The sequence below is a fragment of the Colias eurytheme genome, chromosome 17 (assembly GCF_061535395.1).
Source record: "Colias eurytheme isolate Ceu_HAF_F1 chromosome 17, ilColEury1 Martin Lab GWU primary, whole genome shotgun sequence".
Classification (NCBI taxonomy): domain Eukaryota; kingdom Metazoa; phylum Arthropoda; class Insecta; order Lepidoptera; family Pieridae; genus Colias; species Colias eurytheme.
This window is the reverse complement of record NC_142996.1, coordinates 8,133,953-8,151,608: the sequence shown is the minus strand read 5'-3', so window position 1 is coordinate 8,151,608 and position 17,656 is coordinate 8,133,953. Positions and strand designations below refer to the sequence as shown.

At 35.7% G+C, this 17,656-nt stretch overlaps 1 protein-coding gene across 1 annotated transcript; it reads right to left on the bottom strand.

Moving 5' to 3' along the window:
• Nucleotides 1-1,149: 1,149 nt before the first annotated feature.
• MFS3 (major facilitator superfamily transporter 3) lies at nt 1,150-17,303 on the bottom strand. The gene is made up of 11 exons (XM_090111390.1): nt 17,118-17,303; nt 11,100-11,299; nt 7,896-7,986; nt 6,590-6,738; nt 5,244-5,391; nt 4,862-5,028; nt 4,274-4,423; nt 3,703-3,835; nt 3,133-3,288; nt 1,685-1,770; nt 1,150-1,362 (listed from the first exon to the last, which is right to left on the bottom strand). The coding sequence occupies exons 1-11, from the start codon at nt 17,149-17,151 to the stop codon at nt 1,168-1,170; spliced, it is 1,509 nt and encodes a 502-aa protein (XP_089967516.1). The 5' UTR covers nt 17,152-17,303; the 3' UTR covers nt 1,150-1,167.
• Between the last annotated feature and the right edge of the window lie 353 nt (nt 17,304-17,656).

Here is a 17,656-nt window from a genome sequence, read left to right as displayed (position 1 = left end):
ATAAGTCACAATTTCAGAATAAATTATTAGATTAAACTTAAGTCTACACTCAATAAAATATTTCTTAAAAATTATTTTGGAAAGCGAGATTTGATTTGAACAACGTAATTATTACTTCATGAATTACGATCCTAGTCAGAACTAAATCTTTTATCTTCATGAAAGTTAAAGGCTTTGTCAGATAGGACGCGTATTTTAGCGCTGCGTAGTAGCGCTGCAGCGTCCTGTTTTAACGTCGCGCGAGACTTCGTCAAACAGAACGCTTTAGCGCGCGTTAGGACACAATAATTGATATTATTAAAGCTGCATGTTGTTTACATAATCATTACTTACGAACAAAACAAGGTACAGCGATATTAACTCCGGAGTCGGAAGAATTTTTTACTTACCAGTTTCATTAATTTCTTCTCCGATTTGTGCCCACAATTTTGCCTTCATTGATATATCTTTATAGTTTATATGAACTATCCTTCGTATTATATAAGCATGGATATTTTCTAACCAATTCTATCAAATTTTCGGTCATTATGCAGTATTTTATTATTATTTTACGCCTATTAACGCCGACGCTAAAATAAAATTTGTAAAAAAATACAACACCCGACGTTAAAGCGTCCTAACGCCGCGACAGAGCGTTGCGTACTGCTAGCGCCGGCGCTCTGTTTGACGGTATTCTACGATGGTAGTAGAACACATCTTAGCGTCATATCGCGGCGTCAACTTAACGCTCTGACGCGCGCTAAGTACGCGTCCTGTCTGACAAAGCCTTAATTTAAACTAATAAGTCAAATCTTATAGATAATTATTAATATTAATTAATAATATAATTAAAATGCCGCCATTATTATATAGACATTTAAAATTTGAATAATAAAAGCTAATTGCCATAACAAAAAATTCAATAAGTACGAAATTCATAAAATTTCTAAGTACATAAATAGACGATTTATTATAAGAATCCATACTAATATTATAAATGCGAAAGTAACTCTGTCTGTCTATCTGTCTGTTACTCAATCACGCCTAAACTACTGAACCAATTTGCATGAAATTTGGTATGGAGATATTTTGATACCTGAGAAAGGACATAGGCTACATTTTATTGCGAAATATGTACCACGGGCGAAGCCGGGGCGGACCGCTAGTAATTAATAAATTCACTAAGTTTTACACGTGGGTTTTCTCAGATGCATCATTTCTGTCAAATTCTTTGAGCGGTTTCTGTTCGTGAGTATCTTTATCTTCTGGCAAGTTGTTCCAGGGCTGTTGTTCGCCGGAACCGAATATTGTGTAAACGGTAATCTCGATAATGTATAGAATTATGGTGACGAAGAATATGATACGCCAGGCTGAGATTGTTTGCTGAAATAAAAATATGTTGTTCATGTGTTTGTTATCAACACGTTTGTTAGTCTCTAAACTTCTAAAGGCTAATATCGAGAACGGATGGGCCGATTTAGCTGATTTTGGTTTTAATATCTTTGTCGTAGTTATAGTCCAGGAAAGGTTTAAACATTTAATACCATAAAAAAAAGTTACGGATGATACAAAGTTCACCGGCTCTTTAGTCTTTAGTATAGTTAGGTAATTGTAATGAATTTTCTTTTTCCCTACTTTTTTGATCATTTATCAGTTACTATATATACTTATAATTAAATAATTTAAATAATAACTAGATACTTACATTTCCATGTGTAAGGGCGCTAACGAACAATGGAACAACGATACCAGGGATTGTGCCCACTGTGTTCGTTATTGCTACCAATGTACCTGAAATATATCATGATAGTGTTAAATGTAATCTTTGAAAAATCTTACAGTATTTATATAAAACTTGTTTATTGCTTGATGTTTAGATAACACAAATAGAGAAAAAAACTAACATAAACAAAGCCTGTGGTTTATGCTTGTTATAAATACAGGGTTGTCTAATGGAGAATGTTCACTAATTTTGATTATTAGCACTCCATATTCTCTGTCAAAAATAAATAATACTAGTGAAAAAATTACTTCAATACGTCAATTAGTTTCCGATTTAGAAGTAAAACAAGTTGTAAACGCCCGGTGATGGTGTGACGTCACACCACAACACGCTCAATCTGGCTCACTCAGTCCGCTAGCGATCGCGCGCCCGTGCCGTCGAAATTATAATTAAATACATACTTTTAAAAATGTCCAATCCAAATACCAGAAAATCATGTCTTGTTCCTAAATGTAAAAATACAACTACCAATTCGCCGGATAAGTTGTTTTTTATAGTTGCAAAGGACGTAAACTACATATTATAATATTTTGAGAACATTGCAGCTGTTTTGCGTTATCCTTTGTTTTCTATAAAAATTTAAATCTATACTAGACTGTGCTTCTGCTCTGCTCGTATGGGCTAAGTATAGGTAGATGGCTAGTAAGATTTTTTCTTGTTTTAAGTTGAGAATGATATGGAGAACTATACTAAAATATAAGTTGGTCGGGGGAAGAATTAAACAAAAACAGGGTATAGTTCCACACATATTCAAATGTCAACAGGAAAATGAAGATAAACCTCAGAGATCAGCAGTGCAAAAACGCAATCGTATAGAATATTTTGAGAAACTATTAAATAAAGATGAAACTTTGGCATGACTGTTATTTTATTAAACGAATAATAATTACTATTATTGGACTATTAACGAAATTCGCGGACGAAAACCCATCAAAATACTGCGCAAGCTATACAGCGCTGCCGACTTGATACTAAGCGCGGGGGCGCGGCCGCGCGGCGCGTTGTGACGTGACGTCACAAGCGGTCACGTGACTATTAGCGGGACTCGATATTTTTCGAAACTTTGAATGCGTATAAAATCAAAACTACTTGGTATTTTTGACTACGACAAAAACTAGTGTATTTGTATACATACAGGCTTTACTGAGACACAATTTCAAGGGATTTGGCATACCTAGTAACATTCTTCATTGTAGGAAACAGTATTTAAACTTTTTTTGTTTGTTTGATATGATGGATATGTATAAACTGTATTGCATATATTAATTTCTTTATATGCCAGATATAACATAACATGTTGTGCGTAATATGTTGATAAAAATATAAACTTCTTGAGAAATTGAATCTTTATTTTCTGTGTTTATACTGACCAGCAAAATTCGGTGCAATATCGATGTGGTTGGACAAGAAGCCGCAGAACATTCCACCAATGCAAGTAATGCCGAGTGCAGTGAGAGCTACCGCTCCGGTGCGATTGCATCCGATGTAGCACAGCCCGAGCAGACATGCTGCTGGTACCGCGGACGCTATGAACATAAAAATATAAAATCTATAGCTCTCAATTTTTTTTATGAAAATTCTTTAGGCGCCTTGAAAGTAAAATTTCAAGCTCGCGTTATGCCTTTACCGTCGTTGAATCTTGCCATAGAAGTTTCACTTCGGACACGTGTGCTCACGTGGCACAGGCTCTTTTTTGACTTGTGGAATTAAATGGTAAGTTGTATTATATTATAAACATTATGAAATTAACAATAAATTGATTAATTTCATGATCAAAAATAGGATTGATGTATTTAACAGGGATCTGTTTTTCTGAGCTATAATTCCAAAACTGACAAATAAGCGAATTACTTCCCATATTTATTTAGCTTAAAAAATTAAATTCATAAGCGTCAATAATAATTATATATCAGTTTTTAATTAATTCACTAAAATCTTACCGAAGAAAGTGCCGATCTTCCTAGCAGTAGTGGTGGTGATATACTGTTTCTCTCGAAGCGAGTCAAGCGTTTTGCTGAGCGCCATACTGAATAGCCAGAGCGACAGGAAGGGTAGAGCTGTTGTTACTGCGTTCTGGAAACAAAAAGAACATATTTTTATAGAGGACTAACTAATAATGTATAAGATTTAAATAATGGCGAAAAATTCACTAACTCAAAATATAAGCCTTTTCGTAGCCTTTTCAGTATTTTTATTTCATTCAATTCACTTGTTGTACTTAGATGCCCCCTTTCACGACGTACTGTCGGTACCTTTTAAATATAACGTCCCATATCCCACGAGAATAAAAGTATTAAGAATCTGCTTAATTAGTTGTTATTATCATATATCATATGTTTTGTGTATCATACTATGTATATCAAAGTAATATAATATTATAATATCGAAATATCCAAAGTAAAAAACTACAAAAACAATGAAAGACTATCAAAATCTAACAAATAACATTGAGATCACAGATGATATACTGGATGATATATTAAAAAACAAAAAATAAATAAAAACCAGTACCTCAGTCATGTTGAACTTGAGCACCTGCTTCATGTAGAAGGGCAGTTCAATGAGGAGCATGTACCAGCCAAAGTTGGAGCAAGCGTGTGCGACCAAGATGGCCAGAAACGGGCCAGAAGTTAGCACTTGCTTCCAGGGGACTGATGCGTTCTGGGGTAGAGAAAACATGAATGAATAAATATATTTGAATATAATATAATAAAATGAATTTATAAGTAGCGTAATCTATATATACCAATATAGATTACGCTACTTATAAAAATAAGAGGTGATAATTATTTATTTTATATTAACCTTCCAGGAGAATGACGCTCTAGAAATGGAAGAATACGTGGTGAAAGCCTTATTAAAACAATATGAACTTTGATAACAATATGAATTCAATTTATTTTTTTTGTCCGCTTAGTGATCCAGGAGACTGATGCATTCTGAGTTACAATTGGTGAGTGTATTTTTATAGAAGATTGGAAAAATTAACAAGATTGTTATTTAAAAAGTAAACATCTAAAAAATCCGTCAAATATACGTATAGTATAGACTATAGTATACCATGCCATATAATTTCATGTAAAAAATGATATCAGTCACCTTATGACCATGATCATCGCTCTTGCCACCAAGCGAGCTAACGATTAAATCTCTCTCTTCTTGGCTAATTAGCGGCTGTTCTCCCGGAGAGTCCTTTACTAACACTATCCATAGGAAGCACCAGATTGCAGACAACCCTCCCATCACGTAGAAAACACTTTCCCATCCTGAAATGTAACAAACAATGTTTACAATTTCTTAAAAAATTATAAATTATATCATAGTCGGCATAAAAGTCTAACAGACATACAATTTGATAATGAGCAATGTGACCAATTAGGTTACCCGTTTTGTTCATTTTTTATAATCATACAAGGAAAAAGAAACAACCTGTATACCAAAATAGGTGATTTTTAAAACATCTGTGATCTTTTTTATTTACCCAAAGTAGCAGTCAAAACTCCCGCCATAAGCATCGAGATGACAGTTCCTAATGACGTTCCCGCGTAAACAATTGTCGACATGACACTTCTCTCAGCTGGAGGAGCCCATTTTGATAAAAGCACGTGCATGGCTGGGAATGTTACACCCTGTATAAGAAAATTTCTGATATTAAAATAAGATCTTCAAGCGTAGAGTGAACGGGTACCTTTCGCGTTCTATCTAAAGGCCGCTGCATACGTGACGGGATTTTACCCGGACGGGACGTGACGGGAAGTTTTGGAAACATCGTTGCATACAAAATGTATCCAAATACGCATATGTCACGGGAACATCGACGGGACGGGAACGTGGACGGGAAAAATATCGTCGCCGACGATGTTTAGCACGTCCCGTCCCGCACGTGCCCCGTCCCGTCCGTGATTTCGCTACGTATGCACAGTCGCTCCGTTCGTGCCGGAGAGATTAGTAGTGACGCCTTCCAAGTATCGAAAATGGACGACGAAAAACTAATCGAATGTGTTCGCTCATATCCAGCGTTGTATAGTATAGCGAACCAACAATATTTAGATATTTAGATATTGTGGTATTCCTAACTATACTTAGTCCTTTTCACCTATGATGATTCCTGTGACACTTCATCGTGTTCTGAATTACGTAGGTATTTTATGTTTAAAATGCCAAAATAATTTTAGTGCATAATATTTTTGTTTTATGGCGGCATTATTACCAAAAATATAAAAATGAAACATCTTAAGCTTATAAATCAAAAACAGTATTGTTTAGTTTAAATTCAAATTCAAATTTCTTTATTTGCAGAATGTAGATTACAAAGATGTTAATGTTTTCTTGACGGTCGTAGCTTCTTCGTCATCTAGAGCAATAGCAATTAAAGCCAATTCTTGAATTGAAAAATCCATCTTTCGTTGTTCACAACACTAGCACGTTAGATCAGAATCACGTCACGGTGCGTATGCGTTTGCTCCACGTTCCCGTTGTGAACGAGGCAATCACGTGCCCGTCCCGCTCACGTCCCGTCCGAGGTATTTTCCCGTCACGTATGCAGCGGCCTTTAGACTAGCTGTGCCGCGCGGTTTCACCTGCATTGCTCCGCTCCTGTTGGTCTAAGCGTGTTGACATATTATAGTCTATAGCCTTCGTCGATAAATGGGCTATCTAACACCGAATTTTTTTTTCAAATTGGACCAGTGTCCAGACTTCTGAGATTAGCGCGTTCAAACAAACAAACTCTTCAACTTTATAATATTAGTATGGATTACATTCCACGCTTCCCTATAGACTGACAGAGCAAGTAATATAGATACTGAGTATAAAAAAAAAACTTACCCCACCAATACCTTCCCCGACTCTCATCAACACCACAGCTATGTAATGCGCTTCCGCCATAACAGGAGTTAAAATAGTGCACACCACATTTATGGTAACACTGAAGAACATGACCCATTTCGCTGAGAATAACTCCGATACACGGCCACCTGGATAATTGTAAATAATATTTAAGACTTAAACTTCATTATTATAAAATGTAATATGTTAATAAGCTTTAAAAAGTATCCGTCGTATTAATTTTTGTATACCAGACCTGAGTAGGAATAATCAATAAGTTTATTCACGCATCCAAATTTTTACTGATATAACTAGGTTTTTTTCTATTTGTAAAAAGTGTGTGAAGTCCCATCTCCCCTAGTGGGGTAAGGGGCAGATGCATTATACATCTGTTTCACTGATCGACTTTCTTTAGGGACAAGTAGGTGATCAGCCTTCTGTGTCCTACCAGACCAAGACATTTTTTTTCTTCGTCTCCACCGGGAATCGAACCCAGGACCCCTCGGTTTTAAGCTTATACGCGTCAACCACTGTACCGAGGAGGCGGTTGTTTCTATTTGTAGCTAACTATCTAACTTTTTATACTAATATTATAAAGCTGAAGAGTTTGTTTGTTTGTTTGTTTGAACGCGCTAATCTCGGGAACTACTGGTCCGATTTGAAAAATTCTTTCGGTGTTAGATAGCTCATTTATCGAGGAAGGCTATAGGCTATATACCATCACGCTACGACCAACAGGAGAGGAGCCACGGGGGTGAAACCGCGCGGAGCGGCTAGTCACAAATAAAGCTAGACTCAAATATTATAACACTCTTCGATTTATAAGCATTTTCTAAGACTTTTGTTACTGCGTTAATGCTGCGTTATTATTGTTCTTATATATTAGTACGCTTCAACTTATTGAATCAAACAAAAATCTGTTTTATAACTAACTAGCGGTCCGCCCCGGCTTCGCCCGTGGTACATATTTACGTTTTCTCTACATAAAAACCATCCTCGTACTTCAAGGAATATAATAAAAAAAGAATTATCGAAATCGGTTCAGCCGTTCTCGAGTTATGCGCTTACCAACACATTTTGCGATTCATTTTTATATATAACTAATGTAAATTTTCTATTAAAAGAGCGAACAAAAGTACAAGAAATATTTATAACAAGAAAAAAAATAAATGTTTAAAACTTTTTGAAGATATTTTTATTGTGCCAAATATCTTAATTCTTACGTTCATAATGCGCTTTTACATTTGTCCATAAAAAACGCCACTCGAAGAATAAAAATAAGTGAATGTTTATATTGTTTACATACCTGGTATTTGGGAGACGAAATATCCCCAAAAATAGCAGCTAAGTACAGTGCCCTGTACTGCTGAAGACCAGATAAATGGTCCGTCTGCGTCCTGAAAGCATGTAGATATATAAATTTCATATAGATCTCGTGTTTGTATTCCAATCACAGTAGGTCATTGATACCATTTAACATGAGTCGTAATAGGAAATTTTTCAAAACGTCACCAATTGTAAAATTTAAATAACTGATGAGAGCCGTTAAATTGTTGGCGCCTATCGTTTTCGTTTATTCAATTGGTGATATTCCTTTAATTCAGGTCAGATTGACTTGTGCCATAAATTATATTATCAGATTCGGAGTAAGGACGTGTTTTTACTTTTTATTTACCGATTGACGTAGTCCAACAGAAACTATATGATATGCCTAGTATAACTAGTTAAATAAAGGGGTTTGTAATTTTATATATCTTCGTCCTTCGTCACCTCAAGTTGTGAAATGATTCTCAGTGAAGATATTAGCTAAGGATATGGGAGTATTCTTAGCTAAACGCTATCAAGCGCAATTCAAAATATTAGCAACTTATTATTGACAATAAACTTCGCTAAGGTTGAAAAATAAAAATAAGGTTGCAAAAGAAAAATAAAGTGCGTTATAATTGTAAAAAAAATTATTGATCAGCTCTATCTTAAACTGTTATAACCTATATATAGATATTATCATGCTCGTCGGTCATAAGTGATCAATATTATAGGTATAGATAATGTTAATCTTACTAATGTGAAATTCGGCTGATCTTTGGCATGAATCACGTGATTATCATTTTCATTTTTACTTAGCGTCGACTTACGAGAGACTCGTCTTTACTATCATCATCAGCCCATATATGTTCCCACTGCTGGGACACGGGCCTCCTATGAGGGTACAGGCCATAATCCACCACGCTGGCCAAGTGCGGGTTGGCGGATTACTCGGAACTAAATCTAAAAGAACTGAATGCTATATTTAAAGACTAGCATTCCGCCTGCGGCTTCGCCCGCGTTTTCAAAAACCCGCATAGTTCCCGTTCCCGTGGGATTTCCTGGATAAAACCTAGCCTATGTTGCTCAGTGAAGATGCAGCTTTCTTATGGTGAAAGAATTTTTGAAATCGGTCCAGTAGTTTATGCGTGAAAACCACACATATATACATACATACATAATTACAAACCTTTCCTCTTTATAATATTAGTATAGAGTATAGATAAGGATCTATATTGTATAATATAAGTTATAATATATATATATATAATTTATAACTATCACTAACATGAATGATCTTTAAATAAAATTGTTGTGAGGCAAGCTCTATTAATAACCGACATTCCCAGAAAGATTTTCGATTTATGGCATTTTATAAGGTGCTGTATACACTCCATCGAAACTAAATTAACGATAACAAAACATTTTTAATTTATATCAATCAGAATCATTCGAATCTTGCGTTGAATTGTTGAATTATTATGATATCCTTAATGTAGAGACGCAGTTTTTACAGTTTTATAATACTTAGTACAATTGATACGATTTGCGAATATTTGGGACCGTTCCAACGTTAAATAATGCCCGATAGGTTGACCTCTTACAAGGTTAGATCAACAGTTATAGCACAGACTAATAATAATATACTACGTATACAAAAATAACTTGGTCCTTTACAGAATCAGGACACTGATATAAAGTTGATAATTTTACGACTGACCTGGTTATTAAAATAATTGTTTTATATATTTCTTGTTGATATGACATGGTTAAAGAAAGTGGAGTAATGTGAAAATAATTTAGTTAAATGGAATGCCATCAACGCAACGCACTGATTTGTAAACGTATTTACGTGCTCTTCGTTTATTTATATCATGAAACTGACTTTTCCTCCTATATTTCAATTTATCATAAATGTTCGTGGTCACTTAATTATTTGTATGCATATAACATTACAATTCCGAAAACATAGCTACTTTATCCTTATAAATGACGCCAAGATGACGCTGTGTCATTGTCGCTCTACTATACGACAATACTAGATATTAGCTAACGCTTACTATAGGTACCTACTATAATTTATAACCATACTAGCGGTCCGCCCCGGCTTCGCCCGTGGTACCTACATGTTTAAACTATCCTATCGCTCAAGTTGGATCGAACTGCACATGGTGTGCGAATTTTATTATAATCGGTTAAGTGGTTTAGGAGTCCATTGAGGACAAACATTGTGACACGAGATATATTAAGATAATAACATACTTACAATTAATCTTATTTTTGTAAGGTAACTCGAGATAGAAACAATTATTAAACTTCCTACTGGAACTATCAAAATCGGTTGTGTAGTTTTTGAATTTATCGCGCATTACTTTACAAACTTGCGGTGCCTATTTCTTCGCTTTTTGGCGCGAAAACAAAATTGAAATGTATATAAAACAGATGCTCTATATAAAGTACCTAAATGCGTGAAAAATCCTGGCGGTTGTCTGACAATGAAATAGGTATATTGAATGAAAATCGTTTGTTTATTAACTGTCTCTACCTAGTGATGACCTATTTATAGTGGAATACCGTCATTCGTATTATAATATGTAGGTACCTACTCAATTTTGTCAGCAAAGACTTAAGAGTAGGTAACTATAATTATTATTGATTAATAACACCTACAGTATTATCACAGGTATTTTTTCTGTGCTCTTACTTAATCAGAGAGATGTCCAAATTTTCAATCACCACCACTATAAATAAAATGTGCTAGTTAATTGGGAGACATAAATATTACCACATTTCAAATACGCAGAATCGTCTTATGTACCTATTCCATAAATAGTATAAATAATAGTCTAAGTGGCAATTAATCGTTGGACAAAGACGTGGGCATAAATAGGGAGTGCCTTGGCAGCCTCTCCCTTGCTTCTACCCCCTTGTCAATAACGGCCGATACACCTCATAATAATTGCTATGATAATTCATGATATAGCCATCAATGATATCTATGTTGATATTATGATTATCGGCTGTATTTGCATTTACAGTACTCCAAACTTTTTAGTAACTAAATAAAAATATGGTTTAAATGGTACGAAGAGTATAAATTTATTCATAGTGCACCTTTTCTGCACATCAACAAATATCACCATTCTATCGATAAACAGAGTAGCCCGTAAGTCTGATTTGATATAAGTGGAAATAGAAGACCTACCTGTGAACTAGTAGAGTTACTTGTAGGTTGGCACTCCGTAGAGACATTTTCATGAACTGATTCCTCAGGTTCGTCCAATTTTATAGCAGTGTGGTTCAACATGCCCACCATAGCGACGGACAGGTTAACTTTCAACCCGTACACAATGGCCATCCCTATAGAACCAAGGATGGCCAGAATGTACCGCGCTGGTAGGACACCTGCAATATAGAAATAGAAATATAAAGCGTTTTATTTGCCACCGTGTAAAAAAATATAAATCTAAATAATCTTACACACAGAACAGAAAAAAAAATAGCAATGGTGTAAATATAATATTTGAAATGCGAAAGTTTATAAGTATGGATGTTTGGTACTCTTTCCCGCAAATACTTCAGAACCGATTATAATGTTTGGTATGTAGACAGCTGAAGACTCAGAATAAGAAATAGGCTACTTTTTATCCCGGACATCCCACAGGAACGGGAACTATGCGGGTTTTTATTTGAAAACGCGGGCAAAGCCGCGGGCGACTGGGCTATTGAGCTTTCCGACAGGGCAATATACAAAATTGCTTTAATAAATACAGACAGAGACAAAAAGAGTACAAAATAGTGTTAGTGTTGTTATAATTAATAAGTTATGTACCTACGTAAACGTAACAAACAAGTAAACAAGTAATTTCTAAATCTATTTAATACTAGCAGTCCGCCCCGGCTTCGCCCGTGGTACATATTTACGTTTTCTCTACGTAAGAACCATCCTCGTACTTCAAGGAATATAATAAAAAAAGAATTAACGAAATCGGTTCAGCCGTTCTTAAGTTATGCGCTTACCAACACATTTTGGGATTCATTTTTATATTATAGATATTTATAACGTAGGTACTTAATTATATTATTATATGTGATTATACAATTTGCGGTACAGCATTTACCTTATACTTGTATACGTAGTATATTATTATTAGTCTGTGCTTATACTTATTTATGAAAGCAAAATATTTAAATAAAACCACAAATAGATTTGAATAGGGGCAATGACAAAGCTAAGTTATAATTCAAGCGCGGATCCAGGGGGGGGGTCACGGGGTCATGACCCCCCCCTGGGCTAGGTCCACGACCTAAGTGGACCACAAATTTAATATTAACTTTTTTAAATTAACAAATTAATACTGTTCAATATGATGTTTTTATTGAATTTTGAGACATAAAAGTAATATATAGAACAATGAAATCAATTACAAACGGCAACGGAAGAGAATATAACAAAAATTATAGAAAAAGTTCATTAGGGTCGACCTGTGGTCGTAATTTAAGGACAAATAACAGGTTTTCGATTTTTTTTAAAAACTGTAACTACGGAATAAAGTGTACCTAATGGTAAAGTTGTATGTAATTAATTTTTTTTCTACAACTTTTGCTGTTACACTTTTCACACAAAACCACAAATATCGAAATATCCCAGTTCGTGGATAAGACATAAAATAGCAAATTTTTTTTTTAAATGAGCAATAGAAAATACTGTCAAATTAAAACAAAAAATCGGCCAAGTGCGCGTCGGACTCGCGCACCGAGGACTCCGAGCAAACATATTTTTTCATTATGTTGCAGTTGTATCTTACAATTTTGTTTAAAGGATTTTTTTCTTTATCTGTGCTTGTAAGTGCTTAAGTCGTTGCTTTTAACCAAATTTCAAGACTGTGTTCACGGGAAGTACCTTGTAGGTTTTGATTGATGATTCCCTTGCAAGTAGTTGCGAATTACAGAATATGCGGCTCTAATTGCTTTTTCTTCAGATTGCGTTGACATAGAATTTGAATTAAATAACAGATTTAAGTTATCATATCAATTATAATATTATTATATTATAGTTAATAATTGCAAAAAATATATATTTTTCAAGTTTGTCTGCCTATCAAGACCCTTTTTCTCAGGAACGCGTGGAGGTATCAATCTGAAATTCATACCGAATACTCAAATCTACGGATCCTTATAGCTGTGAAAAAACAAACTTATAAGCCAACGCAATCAAAAGATACAGCCGTTTATGCCGTAAATTATCGCAAATTTCGACATCATCGCAAGGGAATAAAAATCTATAGTATTGTACTACTTCCTGTGAACACAGAGTACTGAAATTTGGTTAAAAGCAATGTCAGCACAGATGGAGGAAAAATTGCTAAAACATACATTTCATGCTTATCAATTTGCAAGTGTTGCCAGGAATCAAAACCTACAGGGTACTTCCCGTGAACACAGAATCTTGATATTTAATTTTTATTTAATAGAAACTTACGTCTTATAGCACAGATAAAGGAAAAATTGCAAAAAGCATAAATTTAATATTAAAACATATAAAAAATTTTGTACGGAACTCTTGGTTCGCCAATCCGACTCGCACTTGACCAATTTTTTTAAAACCTACGTATCAATTAAATTACCAAAATATAGCTTTTGAAAATTGACCACGTCTATGTGACCCCCCCCTGGCACTAAAGCTGGATCCGCCCTTGAGTTATATAAATCTTTGAAACAATTATATCTGCATCATAATAAGAAAAATGAAGAAATTTTGAAATCAATAATGAAACCTAAAAAAATAGTGATCATAGGGTTCACTGTGGGTTCACCATACGAACGCGGTTGTCATAGCAACGGGACCTCAGTCACGTGACGTTCCTAAAGATCGCTTTCTCATGACCTCTGAAAGGCTAAAGGATATGACGAAAGTTTTGAGATACAACTGCAATCCACATTTTCCCCATAATACCCTTTTTATGTGATGCCTTATGAAGGATTTCTATATAAGTAGTTTTTAGTTTTTACACATTTTTTTTAAAGTAAAAGTACTACATCTACATAATTTAGTATAGGTAGTTAGTTAAATACAATAACTTATAACTCTTTGAAAAAAAAATATGTAAAATTAAAAGTATTTCAGTTCCCTTTTTCGGACTGCGATATAAATCATTTAGGTATAATGTTGAAGTCTTCTAGCTCTCTTCAACTAACAATGTTGTTTAATCTCTATATGTAGCCGTAATTAGTGATTCTCTTAAGAGCGTATACGCATTATGCGGGTAACCGCATTGCGGGTAGCCGTCCGGCTGACCGCAAGCACAATTATGTACGTAATATTCATTTCTATGCGCACTGTGCGGTCTGCGGTTACGTACATAATTGTGCTTGCGGTCAGCCGGACGGCTACCCGCAATGCGGCTACCCGCATAGTGCGTATACGCTCTAACTCTCGTCATTTATTCCAAGAATAATCTCGCGTAAATTATCGATCTTTTTATTTGCACAACATGACGTTTTTCAAACATTGTACATAATTATTGCTGACAATAATATGATGCAATGCGCCATTTTTAGTAAGTCTAATAAAACTTTAACAAGGAGCGATTATTAATTGTTCAACTTATTTATATATTAAAACTATTAACCCTACCGTACGTACGTACGTATTATAAACGTCAAAATTAGTGAGTATGGACATGGACAAATATAATCTAGGTATGGATTAGAGGTCCGCGCCGCAGTCCAAAAGCCCAGCGGCGGCGCGCCGGGTGCGGCACCCGGCGCGGCGCGGCGTCGCCGGCGTGGGCTAGTTATTTTTAAAGTTATTAGGGGGTGGGCGGGCAGTAGAAAAATCCCTCTTTAAGTTTAATAAAAAAAATATTTTTATTAAAATCAAGTAGCTTAACTATTTAGTGATGAACATGATAATTATAAACATTCCCAATAATTTTATTGGCAATGTTATGTCAGAGCAAGCAAAGGAGCAGGTGGGCCACCTGATGCTAAGTGGTCACCACCGCCCATAAACACTTGTAACACTAGAAGTGTTACAGGTGCTTTGCCGGCCTTTTATGGACAAATAAGCTCTTTTTTTGAAGGCCCCAATGTCGTAGTTGTTCGGGAACATCGCAGGTGGCAAATCGTTCCACAGTTTCACCGTACGCGGAAGGAAGTTGCGGGTGAAGCGGACAGTGGTGGAGCGCCAACCATCCAGATGGTGCGGATGGAACTGGTTTTTACGGCGTGTGGTCCGGTGGTGGAACTGTGCAGTGTGCGGCTGGTAAAAGGTGGAACAATTCCTCAGAGCACTCCCCATAGTAGATACTGTACACTGTACAGTAGCGTCTCTCTGTATACTGTACAGTATACTGTACGTCTCTTCGCACTGACAGTGGATCGAACCTATCGGAAAGCCTACGGTCATCGACAATTCGAGCTGCTCGACGTTGGATGCGGTCAAGAGGAAGGAGTTGGTACTGTGGGGCTCCGGCCCAGAGATGAGAACAGTACTCCATATCCGGTCGCACCTGAGCCTTGTACAGCTGAAGTCGGTGGGCCGGCTTGAAGTACTGTCTCGATCTACTGAGCACACCATTTTTTCGAGGCAAATTTAGCCTTCGCTTCCAAATGACTGCGGAATTGAACGTCACTCGAGATTTCAACTCCGAGGATTCCGATTTTCAGCGATATACTAAGGGGAGTACTCTTAAACCGATGTTCTACGACAAATGGGGTCTTTTTAACGGTGAACACGCAAACCTGTGTCTTTAGGGGATTGAACTCGACAAGATTAAGTTCGCCCCAATCCGAGACTTCTTGGAGAGAAGACTCGACTTCAGACACAAGTTTGTTTCGACTCTCATTGAGGCTTTCCTTTGAGGTGTTTGCACGGCCGGGATAAAGAGCATCCCCCGTACTGTCGTCTGCATAGCAATGAATCTTACTGATTTGTAACAAATCATGTTTATAATTATCATGGATAAAAATAATTTTGTTAACTTTTGCACCATTTAGATGCGATCTCTTCGCAGTTAAGACTAGCCCAGCTACAGAAAAAACCCTTTCATTTGGCGTGCTTGTAGCTGAGATAGATAGAAGCGATCGCGCTAATCCGGCAAGCCAAGGAAAAACAACTTTTTTTTGTTCCCAGAACTTAAGTAACTACATCAACATACTACGTCCTCTACATCTCCTAAATCTGAAGGGTTAGCCAAATATCTCCAACACTCTTGAGCGACGTCGTCATCCTCATCAATAAATCTATTGGAGTGTTTTTTGGCTAGCTTTTGGAGTAAAACATCTGGCATCGATATAGTAGACATTGTCTACTATATCGATATAGTAGACATTGTCTACTATATCGATGCGACGTTGCCGTGTTGTAGACAACAACGCGTGCGTGACACATGGTTCGCGCGCAAAATTTGAACTCGGCGCCAATTTTTCTGTGACCCGGCGGCGGCGGCGGCGCGCCGGGGTCTCTCGGCGGCGGCACGCCGGCGTGGCGCGGACCTCTAGTATGGATATAAGTTTGTTAGGTGCTCTTTCACGCTAAACCACTGAACGGATTGTGATAATACAGTACCAGTGATGTAGGTAATGTTCCAAAATATAAATAGAAATAGGTACCCGCTTTACCTATATAATATAATCTATTTTTTAAATAATAGCGCGGCAAACACTTTTGAGAAAAAATAAAATCATATTATTTCAAATACCGACATTACATTTATATATTATGTACATTTTACAATTCATAACATAGGGAGGTCATCGACCCTTGAAACAGATTCTTATCACAAGCAATAATACTAAATAAATAAAAGTTACAATCCAAACAACATAATATTATTCTCGTCATTCATTAGACATTTTTAGATATTGTTCACAATAATTATTTTTGTTCACAATAATTATGACCTAAGTACATAAAACTTAATTTTTATATTAATTATAACTACAATATAATATTAGTATAAATTATTGTGAAACGTTAGAATAAGTGAATTGTAAAATTCTTTGAAATAAATGTCTCTAAACCTAAATTAAAAGTTACCAATAACCCAGAAAAAAATAGTTATGAAAAACTGAAAATCTAAACAGGAGTTAACTATAAACAAACATATAAATTTTTTTTGAGGCACAGAGATGTTTAAACCGCTTAAATATTTAAAAATAAATATATTTTGTAATGTATAAAAAAATATATTTCAATTCCATAATAAACAAAACTTACGTCCTAAAACGTTTCCTCTTGCCGGCACGTCCATTTTACACTTTTAATTTAATTTCCTCCAATGCCCGAATGATTAAAATTAATAATTAGGGAACAATTTAATACACAATCGACAAAATGTAAACATGAATCGAGTCACACGTACAACGGCACCGAGATGAGCTTTACGTATGAATCCGTGTACTTTTCGAATAATATTATGACACATAGTACGCAACGTGTTGAAATACCAAATCGTATGCACCGTTTACTCTACATATTATATGCTATCCAAGAGCAACGTGCAGACCAGCATGTACACAGAATACGTGCTGTGTCCACTGCCCCATGGTTTAAGCTTTCGCGCCTCAAGGTGACCTTCAAAGCTTTCAAGGATCAAGCATAAGGGCGTTACCTGCAATTTCTCAAATAATCAAATTGCTTATTTTTACGGAAAAAACCATGACTGTATGATTATAAAATCAATAAAAATATTTATTTTTATTGATTTTATTTACAGAATCATAATTACTCTTTGATCTACAGCGTTTAGTGGTTTA